The 13,334-nt window shown below is 42.9% G+C and overlaps 5 protein-coding genes across 5 annotated transcripts in view; 2 read left to right on the forward strand and 3 right to left on the reverse strand.

Moving 5' to 3' along the window:
* LOC108579699 (serine/threonine-protein kinase/endoribonuclease IRE1) overlaps positions 1-2,239 on the forward strand; it is a 5,305-nt gene extending 3,066 nt beyond the window's left edge. The window contains exons 10-14 of the mRNA XM_017943287.1: positions 83-369; positions 515-811; positions 1,060-1,235; positions 1,396-1,587; positions 1,687-2,239. Coding sequence (XP_017798776.1) covers positions 83-369; positions 515-811; positions 1,060-1,235; positions 1,396-1,587; positions 1,687-2,085 — 1,351 coding nt within the window. The 3' untranslated portion in view covers positions 2,086-2,239. The remainder of the gene's footprint in view (positions 1-82; positions 370-514; positions 812-1,059; positions 1,236-1,395; positions 1,588-1,686) is intronic.
* A 76-nt stretch (positions 2,240-2,315) lies between these two features.
* Positions 2,316-6,614, reverse strand: LOC108579700 (putative inorganic phosphate cotransporter). Its single transcript, XM_017943289.1, has 4 exons — positions 6,412-6,614; positions 4,305-4,537; positions 3,333-4,230; positions 2,316-3,220 (listed from the first exon to the last, which is right to left on the reverse strand). Exons 1-4 carry the CDS (start codon positions 6,434-6,436, stop codon positions 2,889-2,891), a joined length of 1,488 nt encoding a protein of 495 aa, XP_017798778.1. The 5' UTR covers positions 6,437-6,614; the 3' UTR covers positions 2,316-2,888.
* Positions 6,615-7,419: 805 nt separating this feature from the next.
* LOC108579662 (baculoviral IAP repeat-containing protein 5) lies at positions 7,420-8,131 on the reverse strand. Its single transcript, XM_017943248.1, has 4 exons — positions 8,057-8,131; positions 7,783-7,989; positions 7,602-7,722; positions 7,420-7,533 (listed from the first exon to the last, which is right to left on the reverse strand). Exons 1-4 carry the CDS (start codon positions 8,068-8,070, stop codon positions 7,420-7,422), a joined length of 456 nt encoding a protein of 151 aa, XP_017798737.1. The 5' UTR covers positions 8,071-8,131.
* Positions 8,132-8,319: 188 nt separating this feature from the next.
* On the forward strand, positions 8,320-10,921 carry LOC108579551 (cilia- and flagella-associated protein 52). Its single transcript, XM_017943115.1, has 9 exons — positions 8,320-8,395; positions 8,466-8,665; positions 8,751-8,928; positions 8,987-9,236; positions 9,311-9,566; positions 9,636-9,808; positions 9,878-10,026; positions 10,087-10,384; positions 10,454-10,921. Exons 1-9 carry the CDS (start codon positions 8,356-8,358, stop codon positions 10,863-10,865), a joined length of 1,956 nt encoding a protein of 651 aa, XP_017798604.1. The 5' UTR covers positions 8,320-8,355; the 3' UTR covers positions 10,866-10,921.
* Positions 10,798-12,082, reverse strand: LOC108579552 (autophagy protein 12-like). The gene is given in 6 exon segments (XM_017943116.1): positions 10,798-10,861; positions 10,938-11,101; positions 11,103-11,212; positions 11,281-11,493; positions 11,583-11,919; positions 12,002-12,082. Coding segments are annotated over 3 exon segments (426 nt in total). The 5' UTR covers positions 11,435-11,493; positions 11,583-11,919; positions 12,002-12,082; the 3' UTR covers positions 10,798-10,861; positions 10,938-10,939.
* Between the last annotated feature and the right edge of the window lie 1,252 nt (positions 12,083-13,334).

Raw genomic sequence — 13,334 nt, forward strand, 5'->3', positions numbered from 1 at the left:
TTTTTCATAATTTGTCGGGTGTTGCAATTTACGTGGGTGGCACATTTATTTCGTATATTTATCATACGTATCTTGTTTGCAGGGGCAAATTTGACGGACGTTCGGTAGCTGTGAAGCGTTTGTTGCCGGATTGTTTCACGTTTGCCGATAGAGAAGTAACACTGCTCAGAGAATCGGACGCACACGCGAACGTTGTGCGATACTTTTGCACCGAGCAGGATAGAATGTTTCGATACATCGCGTTAGAATTAGCCGAAGCGACATTGCAGGATTACGTCGCGGGAAAATACGACAGGCAAAAAATATCCGCCAAGAGTATTTTACGACAAGCTACGTCAGGCTTAGCTCATCTACATCTTCTCGATATCGGTAAGTTCCACGTATTTTGATGATGATAACACACACACACACACACACACACAATTATAAGATCGAAATTTCGACAGACTCGATATATTCGAATATATCTTGACTTGGTTGTGTCCGTTCCTTGAACGTTTAAATATTGTGACAGTGCATAGAGACATCAAACCACACAACGTGTTATTGTCGACACCGGGACCACGCGGCGAAGTTAGAGCCATGATATCGGACTTTGGCTTGTGCAAGAAACTTCAACTAGGTCGTGTGTCTTTTTCGCGTAGATCCGGCGTGACAGGAACCGATGGTTGGATCGCTCCAGAAATGTTAAACGGAAGTAGAACGACTTGTGCCGTGGATATTTTTTCTCTGGGCTGCGTTTTCTACTACGTTCTTTCCGACGGAAAACACCCATTCGGAGATCCATTGCGGCGGCAGGCGAATATACTTTGTAAGACAAGATATGTTGTAATTTGCTCCTTTTTTTCTTCTTTTCTTGGGGGGGTGAAGACGGAGTACGAGGAGGATAGTGGTGGGTGGATATATACATATATAAAGCGCGCAACACAACAGGCAAGGTGAAAAATTGTCGTAAGTGGGAGAGTAAAACTAACACCTTTTTCTCCTTCGCTATCCTTACTCGGTATTCGAAGTTTGAATTTTTCACTACGATAGAGATATGTGTATTTGATGTGACAGGCGGTGAAAGCGATTTAACGGCTCTTTACGATGGAATTCCCGAAAACGACAAAGAATTGGCTTTGGTACTTATAAAAGCGATGATCGCTAGTAATCCATCGGAACGACCACCGGTGATAGCTGTCCACGATCACCCAATATTCTGGGAACCTGCACGAATTCTTGGATTTTTTCAGGTGTTGTCCTCTCTCTCTCTCTCTCTCTCTCTCTCTCTCTCTCTCGTTATTTTTTTCACGTACATGCGTGCGAGTGTGTACATCTAGCGTGTGAGATATCGTTTCTTATTCGATCTTGTCTAACACACACGATTCTTTTGCGAACTTTGTCGCGTATCAGGATGTGAGCGATCGAGTGGAAAAAGAGCGGATCGATAGTCCAGTCATGATCGCGTTGGAAACCGATAACAACCGAGTGGTACAAGGGGATTGGAGGTTACACATCGACGTAGAAGTTGCAACCGATCTTCGGAAATATAGAAGTTATCGGGGCGAAAGTGTGCGAGATCTGTTAAGGGCATTGAGAAACAAGGTACGTACACGGAGATGACATAGAAATAAATACTCGTTGAAAATATAACACAGGATTCCTCGATACAAATGGTTTCATTCGTGTGTTTTTTTCACGTAGAAGCATCACTACAGAGAACTGAGTTCGCAGGCTCAAGAAAGTCTCGGAGACATTCCGGAGAATTTTACCCGTTATTGGCTTTCTAGATTTCCTCGTTTGCTTTCGCACGTTTGGTGTGCTATGCAAGCTTTCCGCGACGAGCCAACATTAAGGGACTATTATCACGTCGCGTATTACACGTTTGCGAATATTTGCGAAACGGAATCTCCAGAGATTAAAAACACGTTCAATTACGCGATACCAAAAGCATCGACATCCTGGAGAGTTCGAGACGATAGTATCAGTTGGAGTCCGAACAGAGGAAGGTATCGCGGTGGTCATCACCGAAGAAAAAATCAGCAGGAGAAGAAAAAGCTCGATGATATACCGCTTGCTTGGACCAAACTACCGTCCAATTAGAGAAGGGGGGGAGGAACCCGCCATAAATTGCGCGCAAAAGTTGGATCGCATCGCGAATACTATTGTGTAAATAATACGACGCTAGCGTTAAACGACGTTTGTAAAAAGGCAGAAACGAAATCTTTGCGACAAATAAATACTGTATGTGGAAGTACGAGAAGTGTAAGGAATATTTATGCCTGATAGAAAAAATCCTTACAAATCCCGATTAGAGACGGGGATGGAACACGACGGAGGTTTCTAAGATTCAGGGGCTATGGTGCATTTAAACGACGCGTGTGTGTAATATGAGTATGCGTATGTAGGCACACAAAAAACACGCGCGCAATCGTGCACGGTGTAAGCATAAAAATACTTTCAGGTACACCGAATCTCGTTCGCGAGAACACGTCGTCAATATGTAACATCCGGCGAATGTGTATTTATCTCCTTCTCGTTCGATAACGCGTACCCTACGTAAATGTACGCAGCAGTTGTTCGACTTGTCGTTTGTTGTTTCGAACTTGGACTAGACGGAAAGGAGAAAAGGAGGAGAAACATCATCTATCTAGGGATTTGAGCGTACGCGACATCGACACAGCGCGCGAGAAACACGCGAATGCGGTAAATCCGCGAGTAATATTTCTCGTATTTATGGAAAAGAATTGAACACAACGACAAGAGCGCTATACAACGGGGAGTGTCGCTCGTGTATAATTCATTATGCGCGTCATGCGCATTCCGTTCGTTCGTTCGTGTCGTGTAAAAACGAGAAAAAACGAAAAAAAAACAGAGAGAGAGAGAGAGAGAGGCATTAAGTTAGGTTATGGAAGGGGTTTCTCAACCTTTTGTCCTTTTCCGTTTTTCATTCGTCTCTCCTCTCTGTCCCTTCTAATAAATTCAGGATCGTTCCAGTATTCGACTTCCCCACTCGCGTACAGCACAAATATCAAATTGGTCACAACGAACACAGCGAAAACGATCCAAAAGACGAGTCTCCATTCGGAAAGGTACTCGTTCGGAGTTAGCACGCCAACGATATACGGCGTCAAGATACCGCTAAAAGCGCCTATTCCATTTACCAGAGCCATCAACGTGCCGGAATAATTTGGACTGAGATCCAAAGCGTTCACCTTCATTCCTGGATAAAACGTTCCTGAAAGGAGAGACAGGCGTGAGTATTACGAACCAATCGAGAGGTTGGTATATATGGATAGTCTGGATAGAGAGAGAGAGAGAGAGAGAGAGAGAGAGAGAGAGAGAGGTACCCATTAACGTCGTACCAACGGTGAACATGATAACGACGGTTGTTCTGTCGCATTCGGCGTAAGACGCACCGACAACGAACGCTCCTGGTCCGAGCGATGCGATGGTTGTGCCTAGTTTACGTACATTGGTGCGTGACATCAGACCTGACGTTATCATCCAATCGGCTAGGCAAGATGTCACTACGCTGCAGAGCCACATGGTCAAATAGGGTAAAGCGGAGAGCAATCCGTTGCTTTTGATCGAATACTTGAGTACCTTGCTCATGTACTTCGGTAGATCGTTGATCAGCGTAAAGAAACCCCAGTCGTGACCGATCTGTGCGGCAATCAGCGCCCAAACCGGCACAGACCTAAGAACGTGTCTCCACGGTACCGAGGGTGGCTTCTTATGAGTATGCGCGTGCATCCTTTCCCGCAGAAAGTTCCTCTCCTTTTCGGAGATGAACGGATGCGTGTCTGGATTATTGTAACACGTTACCAACCATAACAAGAACCAAACAACTCCGATACTACCGAACACGTAAAACACAGCTGGCCATCCCATCGTCGAATAATGAAGAATGATACCGGCCAACGAGTTTGCGAACACCGTGCCAAGTTGGGCACCGGCGAATACCAACGAACCGATCTTCGATCTCTCCTCCGGTGGCGTCCACTGCGCGAGCATCGCGTTCAACGCCGGGAACGTGGTACCCTCGCAAAGACCCATTAACACGCGCATAACGATCAGACCTGTTGCCTCTCCGAATTCCACGACGATCGGTGTTATCAAGGTGAACAACGCGGTCGCCAGGATACCCAAACCAAGGGAATGCTTTCCACCAAACTTTTCCGACAGCATCCCGCCAGGCAGATGCGTCACCACGTAGCCCCAGTAGAACGACGACAAAATGATCCCCTGAAAATATTCTATCGTACATACATATACACTATATAACAACAATACTACTCCGAGATGCCTCGTTCCGTTACCTGCATCATTCCATCCCACTCGTACTGTTGCGCGTTGTTCGTCGATCTCGTTGTATTCACAACTTTCCGGTCTTCCTCCATCGCCGAGCAACCATTATCGCTGGGCGCTTCAGTTTCCGGCGTGCGTACCATCTCGGTGATCGTGATCGAAAGGCAAACTCTCATCGCGTAAGCGTTGAACAACGCCAAAAATCCCATTATCGCAAATATCCATCGTTGCGGTATTCTCCCACCTGTGTGTGTGTGTGTGTGTGTGTGCATTAAACATCTTCTATCGGTAAAAACAGCATTGATAAATAGACTCATGCTGTCGCAAAGAAGAAAGCCCGAGGTCAACAGCGCGGAAGGAATGACGATTAGCACCGGAGCCTTTCCCCCTATTGGCAGCTGTCTAACGAGCCGTACAAACCTATCTAGGTAAAGGTCAAATTCCTTGCACGTACCACTGACTCGAGCATAGCATAATTTCAATTTCGACTACTGAAAAGGCAGGCGGCAACCGTTGATCCGACCCAACACCAAAGAGAGACGCAGAGAGATACTACATGTATGTATGTCGAAAATAAACGCATCCTTGGAATGTAAAAGGTCGTAAGCGAAGGTTCAATCCCCCTGCGACACGTACGATAATTCGTGATTCGACTTTCATTACCCGTAATCACCTATAAAGGACGTCTTTTCCCTCCGCTATATTCGTATGTACATACATATTTATTCAAGTATCGATGTACGAACCGATCGTTCCAATGCGATACAGCTGGATGGTGAAAAATTTTAAACTCGGATAAAGAGTGTAGAGATAACAAGTCACCTCAAGAGATAAACAACACCAAATCCCTCGTAAACCGTGAGTTACGCACAACAAAAGAAGAAGAAGAAGAAGAAGAAGAAATAAAAATCCAGTCGATCGATCGATCGATCACCGCCAATCTGACAAACGCGTACATTTTTGTCGGTTAAATATCACCAGTCGCAGCATCAACCAATAAATTATCTTATCTGACGATGTATGGAAAATCCAAGAAGCCGAAAACTACCACCAATACGATACGAATTCCGATTTATAGGGTAATCACATCGTTGATTCGCCGTAAAGATAACGAGAAAGCGATTTCTGGAGCTTAGCGTGCTCTCTTCGTAGATTCAAACGATCTTAATTCCTGTAATCTTGTCTTACGAGTTGCCAGTTATTTTCCTTGTTTCAACGGATCGTTAATTTTACCGGCTTTAACAGGTTTTTCCATTGTCGAACATGACACCACCGAGTATCACGTGAAATTTCCTTTCAACATTACGTCTCACCTTTTTACTCGCCGATTCTTTTATTGTTTTTCTTCCGTTCCACTTTACATCACGCATCGCTTTACTTTGCTTTGCCTTGTCTCGCCTTGCCTTGCCTTGCCTTGTCTCTCTCATTACCGAGGACGAAGCAAACGTTTTATTACGCGCGTGGAAACATTTCAGGAATTTTCGATAAAAATTCATAAACTCTGACTCGATAGAAATTGTATATACTATACCATAATCGATAGCAAAGCACAATTTTCAACAATCTTATTCTACGAATCTTCTTCTAACGAATTCCATTGCTTCGTAAAGAAAAAAGGAACTTGTTATCAAGCAACGATAATCAAACTAATCATATGCGTACCAGCGAACCCCGCCACACGATTCAAAATTCCGTTAGTCATTATTTACCAAGCAAACAACTAGGAAAAGACAAACGTGTCTTTAAAGTACCACGATGAACGTTAATTTCTAATAAAACGTAATTATCGAACTGGTTCGTTGTTACAACTCCCTTAATTAATACCAGCCTTTCTCTACACCTTACGAAATGCACGATTACCAAATGCGCAAAGTATAATCCATTCGCGAACAATCTCTCTCGAGGCACTTTGAAAACAATTCGAAACCAATTATCGCACATGTATTTACACAAGTCAATTTTTCTCCATTTATGCAGAAATGGAGAACAAAAACAGCTTTCAAAGTTGAGGTGGTGCATACTCGTGTAATTTTCCTAAGAATTATCAACGACCAGCGAGACCAACAAAAAAATACAAAGTTTAACCGATATCGATTGTAAAATGCAAATAGTACTTACAACATGCTCTCCAGGAGGACAACATTGCGTCAACGGTATGTTTGAAAATCGACGATAAACCGTCTCCTCTCTGGATTCAACGTCCAGTAAAAACGATCGCGTTTTCTTACTTTCGTCGCTATGTTATCATCGGTCCAACGAACGGGAACGAGATCCACGAAAATCACCAGTCTGTCTGTCTCTACGGACGATGGAAAGGATAGTACGTGCGACCACGTGTTGCGAGAAACTGAATCGGTGCACTCGGTGCGAATTCATTTTATACTCGTACACGTGTGTTCCTACCCGCGCTAAACGTAAAAAGGGAAAGGAAACGTGGATAAGAGGCTAAGCGCGCACGTTGGTAAAAGTTGAGAAGGCGGCATCATGATCGTTGGAGGGGAATGATAACGCGCGTCGTGTTATGTACACAGTTTTTATACTTATTTAATACACGCTTTTATATTACAAGCGTTCCACCGAGAGTAGAAAGGTAAAGACGAACGAACAAATTCGATTTCAATCCAACGTCAAGTGTTTCGGCACGTTTTCCTCGTTCTCCTGCTAAATCATACCTCGGCGATTATCCAACTTTTCCTCCGATTGATTATTCTATCTAAAGTGGATACCTAGCTCCCTTAAATTTTTCCTCCCCTCTTACAATACTATTTTTAATAATCTGGATAAGGTAATCTCTACGATTCGTGTTAATTGATATGATAATTCGAACCAATCACAAGTATCAAACCTACCGTCTTTCTATCGTTCTACCATAGGTAAACATTTTTTACGAGATAACGTTCGTCAGACTGTACTTAAAAATGACTGTACGTTTCTCCTTTTTCGTTATTTTCAAGTCTATCGACCAACGCGAGACCTGGATAACTTAGATCTTTAAATTTTCATCGCTAGAGCAAATTTTATTGGTAAAAAAAAAAAAAAAAAAAAAAAAAAAAATAAAAAATACGTTACGTCACATATAGTATGTACAATCGGTCAAAGTAGGCACACAAATTTATATAAACAATCTCAACTCCGGTCTTCGCAGTCCTTTCTTAGTTCCTTGTAAATGTGCGGTATTTCACGTACAAGTTTCGCGCTCTCTTCCTTCGCCGTAGATACAGCTTTAGCTAACTCGCGTGTCTGTAAAATTTATACAAGTTCCTATACTCTTCGCAGCATTTCTCCAGTGCTTACAAAACGATACTTACGCATTCCTTCACGGCATATCTTTTGAACAAATCAAACAAATCATGCACAGTCCACAAAGCTTCGTCAGGTTTCCCCAATTTTACAAACGGACATTCCGGCTGATGTTTTGCGTGTTCCTTCCTAAAGATAATCAGTAAGTTACCAATTATACCCGATCGAAAATTAACTTACAACTCGTACCACGGATCGTCGTCGGGATCCCAGCCATCGAGTTCTTTGGAGCAAATAAAACATTCCGCCAAGTCAGGTTCTTCTCGACCACCTACCGCGAAAAAACCAGCAGCAGCCATTCGCTCGGGGCTACACGAATTATCGGAGGATGATCGAAAGGGCCAATATTCGAACGTTTTCAATCTACCAATTTTCCAAAACGTCGAATTTTGCTCTCTAAACAGAAATCGATCGAGGTTATCGCGGTTATTCAAGGTAAACATCCTAAAAAAAACCAGCTTACGGCAATAAATCCATAATCGCGGTGAAACAATCTCACTACTCGATCCAACGCGTTGTTCTGCGACCCAACTGTGCGCGAACAACGAGAGAGAGAGACACGTCCTACAAACGGGGCGTCACGTATACACGTGCTGCGATCTACGTGCTCGCTTGTTCACTCTTCGAAACGAAGGTTGTTAACCGCAATCGATAAAGGGGCATTCTGTACATCCTACATCGTTCGTTGTCACGACGACGCAATTGTTACTCCTCCGTCGAAAAGTTGGAAGCTCGGCAGCAGTTCTACAACCGCTTATTATCATGAACGAATTGGAGATATACGGTATAATAGGATTCGACGGTTGGTAATTATAACTATTCGTCGAATTCTTCGTTACATCGTACATATCGTACGTTTATTTTATTCGTAGGTCTGACAAGAAACGGCTTACGCGTACATCCCGATGGAGAACATCTGGTATACTCGATGGGAAGCAAAGTTACCGTCAAACACATCGCAACGAGCCAACAGTTTTTCCTTACAGGACATCAAAATTCAGTTTCTGCTTTGTGCATCTCATCTTCCGGAGACTTGATAGCTTCCGGTCAAACGAGCCATCGCGGTTTCAAGGTGGTCGTCGTTGTCGTCGTCGTCGTCGTCGTCGTCGTTGTTAACTACTCCAATCGATCGTTATTCCAACGACTTTTCTTTCAAGGCAACGGTGATAATATGGGATTACGAGGGACGTAAACTGAAAGCTAGCTACGAAATGCACAAAGTTAGAGTCGAAGACGTATGTTTCACAGCGAACGGACGATATCTCGTTAGCCTCGGTGGTCGGGACGACGGTCGCATCGTAATATGGGACGTTGAAAACGGAAGCCCACTTTCTGGTACCTACTCCGTTTATTCAGTTCTATCGACGTGATTTACCGTTGTACATACCAATAGGTACGTTTGCTGGAAGCGAAGCGTTTGGAAATGCTCGAACGATCGCGCGTACAAACCTATGCGAAACGGCTTTCCTTACCGGCGGAGATGGAACTTTCAAGTTATGGCGCGTGAATTCGAAAGATCGAAAGTTAGGTGGAATCGACGTGAAACTTGGAAAAATAAAGCGCGCGATCAATTGTCTGATCGTAGATAAAAACGACGAAAACGTTTATTGCGGAACGACATCTGGTGACGTCATAAAAGCGAGGTCTCTCTCTCTCTCTCTCTCTCCCTCCCTCTCTCGTTCGACGCGACATGATAGGAAATACTTTTCTTCGATAGATTAAATCTGAGAGAAGAATCCGTTGCTAAACATCCGGTTATGATCGGCTGTTACTCCAAGAAGACGAAGAACGGAGAAGTGTACGCGGGTGGTGTGAGAAATTTGTTACTCTCGGAGAGGGACAACAAGCAGCACCTGGTGGTGGTAGGTGCTGGCGATGGAACGGTCGAACTAATCGAAATAAGAAACGAATCGTCGACACTCGTCGTCGCGAGTAAAACGAACAACTTGTTAATCATACCTGCTATAATAACGGTGAGTGTTATGTAACGAAGAAAAGTACGGTGATAACAACAAAAGAAGAAATAATAATCTTGTTTACAGCGTCGCACAGCGAACGTGTGTGCCACGGTGACGTCGATGAATTGGTATAAAAATGATTTTATATTGGTAGGAACTGCCCTATGTGAAATCCACGAAATCGAATTGTCCAGCTTTCGTACACGTTTGATCGTTACCTGTCACACCAGTCCGCTATACGGTTTGGCATTTCCGCGGTAAATTTCAAACGTTTACCTACTCCCGCAAGTAAAAAAGGAACACAAATATCGTATCGATTTTTCTAGCAACTGTTCGGAGATATTTGCAACGACTGGTAAAAATGACATTCGAGTCTGGAAATTGACGACACCGAAAGAATTGTTTCGTATCACCGTACCAAATTTTACTTGTTCCAGTCTATGTTTCGATTCTAACGGCGGTTCGATAATATCCGGTAAGTATCGAGAAGTATCTGCGAGCGTGTTCACATTTACCGACTTTTTCAACATTCAAGCATGGAACGACGGCGCGATAAGAGGATTCGCGTTGAACGGCGGGAAACTTTTATTCGAGATTAATCGTGCTCATACAAAATCCGTGTCGACAATTGCCATTACCAACGACGACCGTAAGCTCGTTAGCGGTGGTTGCGACGGACAGGTACGAATATGGGACGCAAAATCTGAGATGCGACATTTGTTACACGTCCTGAAAGAACACAGAGGTCCGATAACGTCGTTGCACGTTTCACCCGACAACGAGAGTTTGATCAGTTCCAGTACAGATGGTACGTGCATAATGTGGGATTTAAGGTAAGAAAGTTTACAAGCAACGACGATGTCCAATAAACTAAACACAACACGTCGTGTTTCATCGTTTAGAAATATCAGGAGGAAATTCATGCTGAGGGGAAATACGACGTACACGGCGACGTGTTTCGTTCCTAACGGCGTGCAAATTTTAACGTGTGGCACAGATCGGAAAATAGCATATTGGGAAACATTGGACGGTTCGATGGTTCGAGAAGTCGAAGGTTCGACGAATAGCACGTTGAACGCGATAAGTATCAGCCAGGATGGTCGCTATTTTCTCACCGGATCGGACGATTGTATCGTTAAACTTTGGGAATACCGTACCGCAACTACTATTCGTATAGGTCTTGCACACGCAGCTCCGATTACCGGTTGTGCTTTCGCGCCAAACGGTCAGTTTGTAATCACGGTGAGTGCGGACGGTGCTATAATAATTTGGAAATACCCGCTGCCATCACCACCACCACCACCACCGATCTGAGAAGAAATACAGTACGGAAAATCATTTATCATTTATCGTTTCAATACTAGGAATGTGAGAAATAAAACGTACGTTTAGCCCCAAGCTTGACTTTTACAGTAGTGAAGTATTAATTTTCCATCCGCGCCGTAGCAATCGTACAAATTTTTCACCAACTGATCCGGTGCAGGTGCAAATGTTTGATTCACGTAGAGAAACTAGCGTAAAGAAGAAGATATATGTATATATATATATATATATATATATCATGAAATCCGAAATACGACCGATGCAGTAATCTTTGCTAACAGACCATTTCTTTTGTTTCATTATCGGAGCATTTCCAGTTGCTTTTAACAGAATATCAACTGAAAAATAACGCGCTTTCACAACATGCTTTCTATCTGCTGCAAATAACAATATTGTACTCTTTTACTTTTCGCTTTGTCCATAGAAGTAACTTGAACTCCGTTCCTAACTGTTTCCGTGGGAATTGTTTCTAGATTGGCAGGTGATTCTTCCCCCATTTCTTCGGACTTGCCGATCCTTTCGTTAGCAACAGCAGATTCGTCACCTTCTTTCTCGGACATTGCGTACGGGTTGCGTGAAATAAATTAACCTCCACGCTCCGTGCCAACTAACTCCGTCCCTATTATGCAACACAGGATAAAGACTTGACACGATGCTTCGAATATTTAAATATAACAGAAAATATACGACGTGACAATGTACACAAACCTCAGCTTGTAGGAACAACTCACAGATGGTCCAGGCTAGGTTACGTACCTCTCCACGGCAGATTACGATTCAAAATTATCCATCTAAGAATTTAAAGAAACGTGGTACTTTCGAGCGACTGTAGTAAAGCTGAGCTATCAATTAAACTGCGTCAACATACGACTCTCGTTGTATCACCCAGCAATCGTAAGTCGGGCTTCGGGCCAAGATTGTTGTAACGGCCTTCGGGCTTTTTTTTTTCTTTTGATATACGTACGATGCTAATATACTAAATATACCAAAGTCGGGAGATAAGAACGTCGATAAATAACCGTGTCGGCAATATGAGAATATTTTTCTAAAAAATAAACCGGAAAAGGGTTAAATCTTGGTTGATAGGAAATAATCGGTTGATAAAGTAATCGATAATTGAATCTTACGTCGATCGAATCTTCGTCGATAAGACCTCGCAAATATGCTTGTAAAAGAAACCAATTCACAACTCGGAGAGCAAACACTGGGGAATATTTCTCTAAAAAAAGAACTAACCCAAGTCGGAAAGACAACCCCTAGGGAATATTTTTCTAAAAAAAGAACTAACCCTAGGGAATATGAACGTCGGAAATATGTTAATAAAAAATAAAAACTAACCCGAAAATAAAAAATTGTCGGAATGTCGCTGATATGTTTACAAATAAAAAAACTGACCTTCCCAGAACTGACATATCCCGAACTGACCTTCCTAGAACTGACTTCAGCGTCCTTGAATGGACTGGCTATTTCCGAAAATTCCAATCAATCTACCTATTTTTTTGAAAAAGAGAAACGAAAGCTGTTTTTTCAAAGAATTCAAACGGACTAAATCGCTGGTAACTCCTCGATGTATCGAGGAATTTGCCGTTAAAAGGAACGTCTATTCGATCGAACCCTTTCGTTTTATCCGTCACGTCTCAAGTACGATCGTATTAGTTGCTGCGTAACTCCCAGCAGGTTACCTATCACGACGATTCGCTGAACAATTGTACGCCAAGAAATAACACCGCGTGGAGGTGTATTTATTTTAATATATAAATTATCTGTATTATCTGAATTTTCTTACTTAACGCAGTACCAAAGATGCAAGGAAATCGTACGTCATAATTATCAAGGACAGTTTATTCATATGAAATTTTGTTAGAGTAAATTTAAATTACAGACCCGGAAAAAGAACGGAAGCCCACCTCGTGCCCTCTACCTGTACCTACGCAAACTGACGCAGAAACAATTGACATTTTAAATTGGACGTACAGATAGGGAAGAAAAGGACAATTCGTACGTCAAACTCTTCCGCAGGTGCCATCTAACAGCAGGTACGAAAACTGAAGCTTCTAGCAACAGCTCATAGATGGCAGAAGCATCGGCATATGATTGTGTGGTGTGTGTGTGCATGTGGCGTAGCTGCCATTTTTTTCTGCTCTCGCGCGCACATGTGTGGAGTTAGACGGACGTGGTTATGTATTTTGTTTAGGCGGTAAGTCTACGGTTCAAAGATTCGATAACAATTTTCGATTTAATTTGTAAAACTGAATTTTCTTATTTAACGCAGTACCAAAGATGCAAGGAAATCGTACGTCATAATTATCAAAGACAGTTTATTCATATGAAATTTTGTTAGAGTAAATTTAAATAATATTACAGAGCCGGAAAAAGAACGGAAGCCCACCTCGTGCCCTCTACCTGACCTACGCAAACTGACGCAGAAACAATTGACATTTTAAATTGGACGTACAGATA

Source organism: Habropoda laboriosa, unplaced genomic scaffold, assembly GCF_001263275.1.
Source record: "Habropoda laboriosa isolate 0110345459 unplaced genomic scaffold, ASM126327v1 scaffold33, whole genome shotgun sequence".
Lineage (NCBI taxonomy): Eukaryota > Metazoa > Arthropoda > Insecta > Hymenoptera > Apidae > Habropoda > Habropoda laboriosa.

Excerpts from the sequence above, each read along its gene's own strand:
- LOC108579700 (XM_017943289.1), bottom strand. The coding sequence starts at position 6,436 with ATGTTGTCCTCCTGGAGAGCATGTT. Across the intron at positions 4,538-6,411 it reads GTCCTCCTGGAGAGCATGTT|GTGGGAGAATACCGCAACGA; the intron begins GTAAGTACTATT and ends ACACACACACAG. Across the intron at positions 4,231-4,304 it reads AGTGGGATGGAATGATGCAG|GGGATCATTTTGTCGTCGTT; the intron begins GTAACGGAACGA and ends GAATATTTTCAG.
- LOC108579662 (XM_017943248.1), bottom strand. Across the intron at positions 7,723-7,782 it reads GATCCCGACGACGATCCGTG|GAAGGAACACGCAAAACATC; the intron begins GTACGAGTTGTA and ends GATTATCTTTAG. Across the intron at positions 7,534-7,601 it reads GATATGCCGTGAAGGAATGC|ACACGCGAGTTAGCTAAAGC; the intron begins GTAAGTATCGTT and ends TAAATTTTACAG.
- LOC108579551 (XM_017943115.1), top strand. The coding sequence starts at position 8,356 with ATGAACGAATTGGAGATATACGGTATAATAGGATTCGACG. Across the intron at positions 8,666-8,750 it reads CGAGCCATCGCGGTTTCAAG|GCAACGGTGATAATATGGGA; the intron begins GTGGTCGTCGTT and ends TTTTCTTTCAAG. Across the intron at positions 10,385-10,453 it reads TGCATAATGTGGGATTTAAG|AAATATCAGGAGGAAATTCA; the intron begins GTAAGAAAGTTT and ends TTCATCGTTTAG.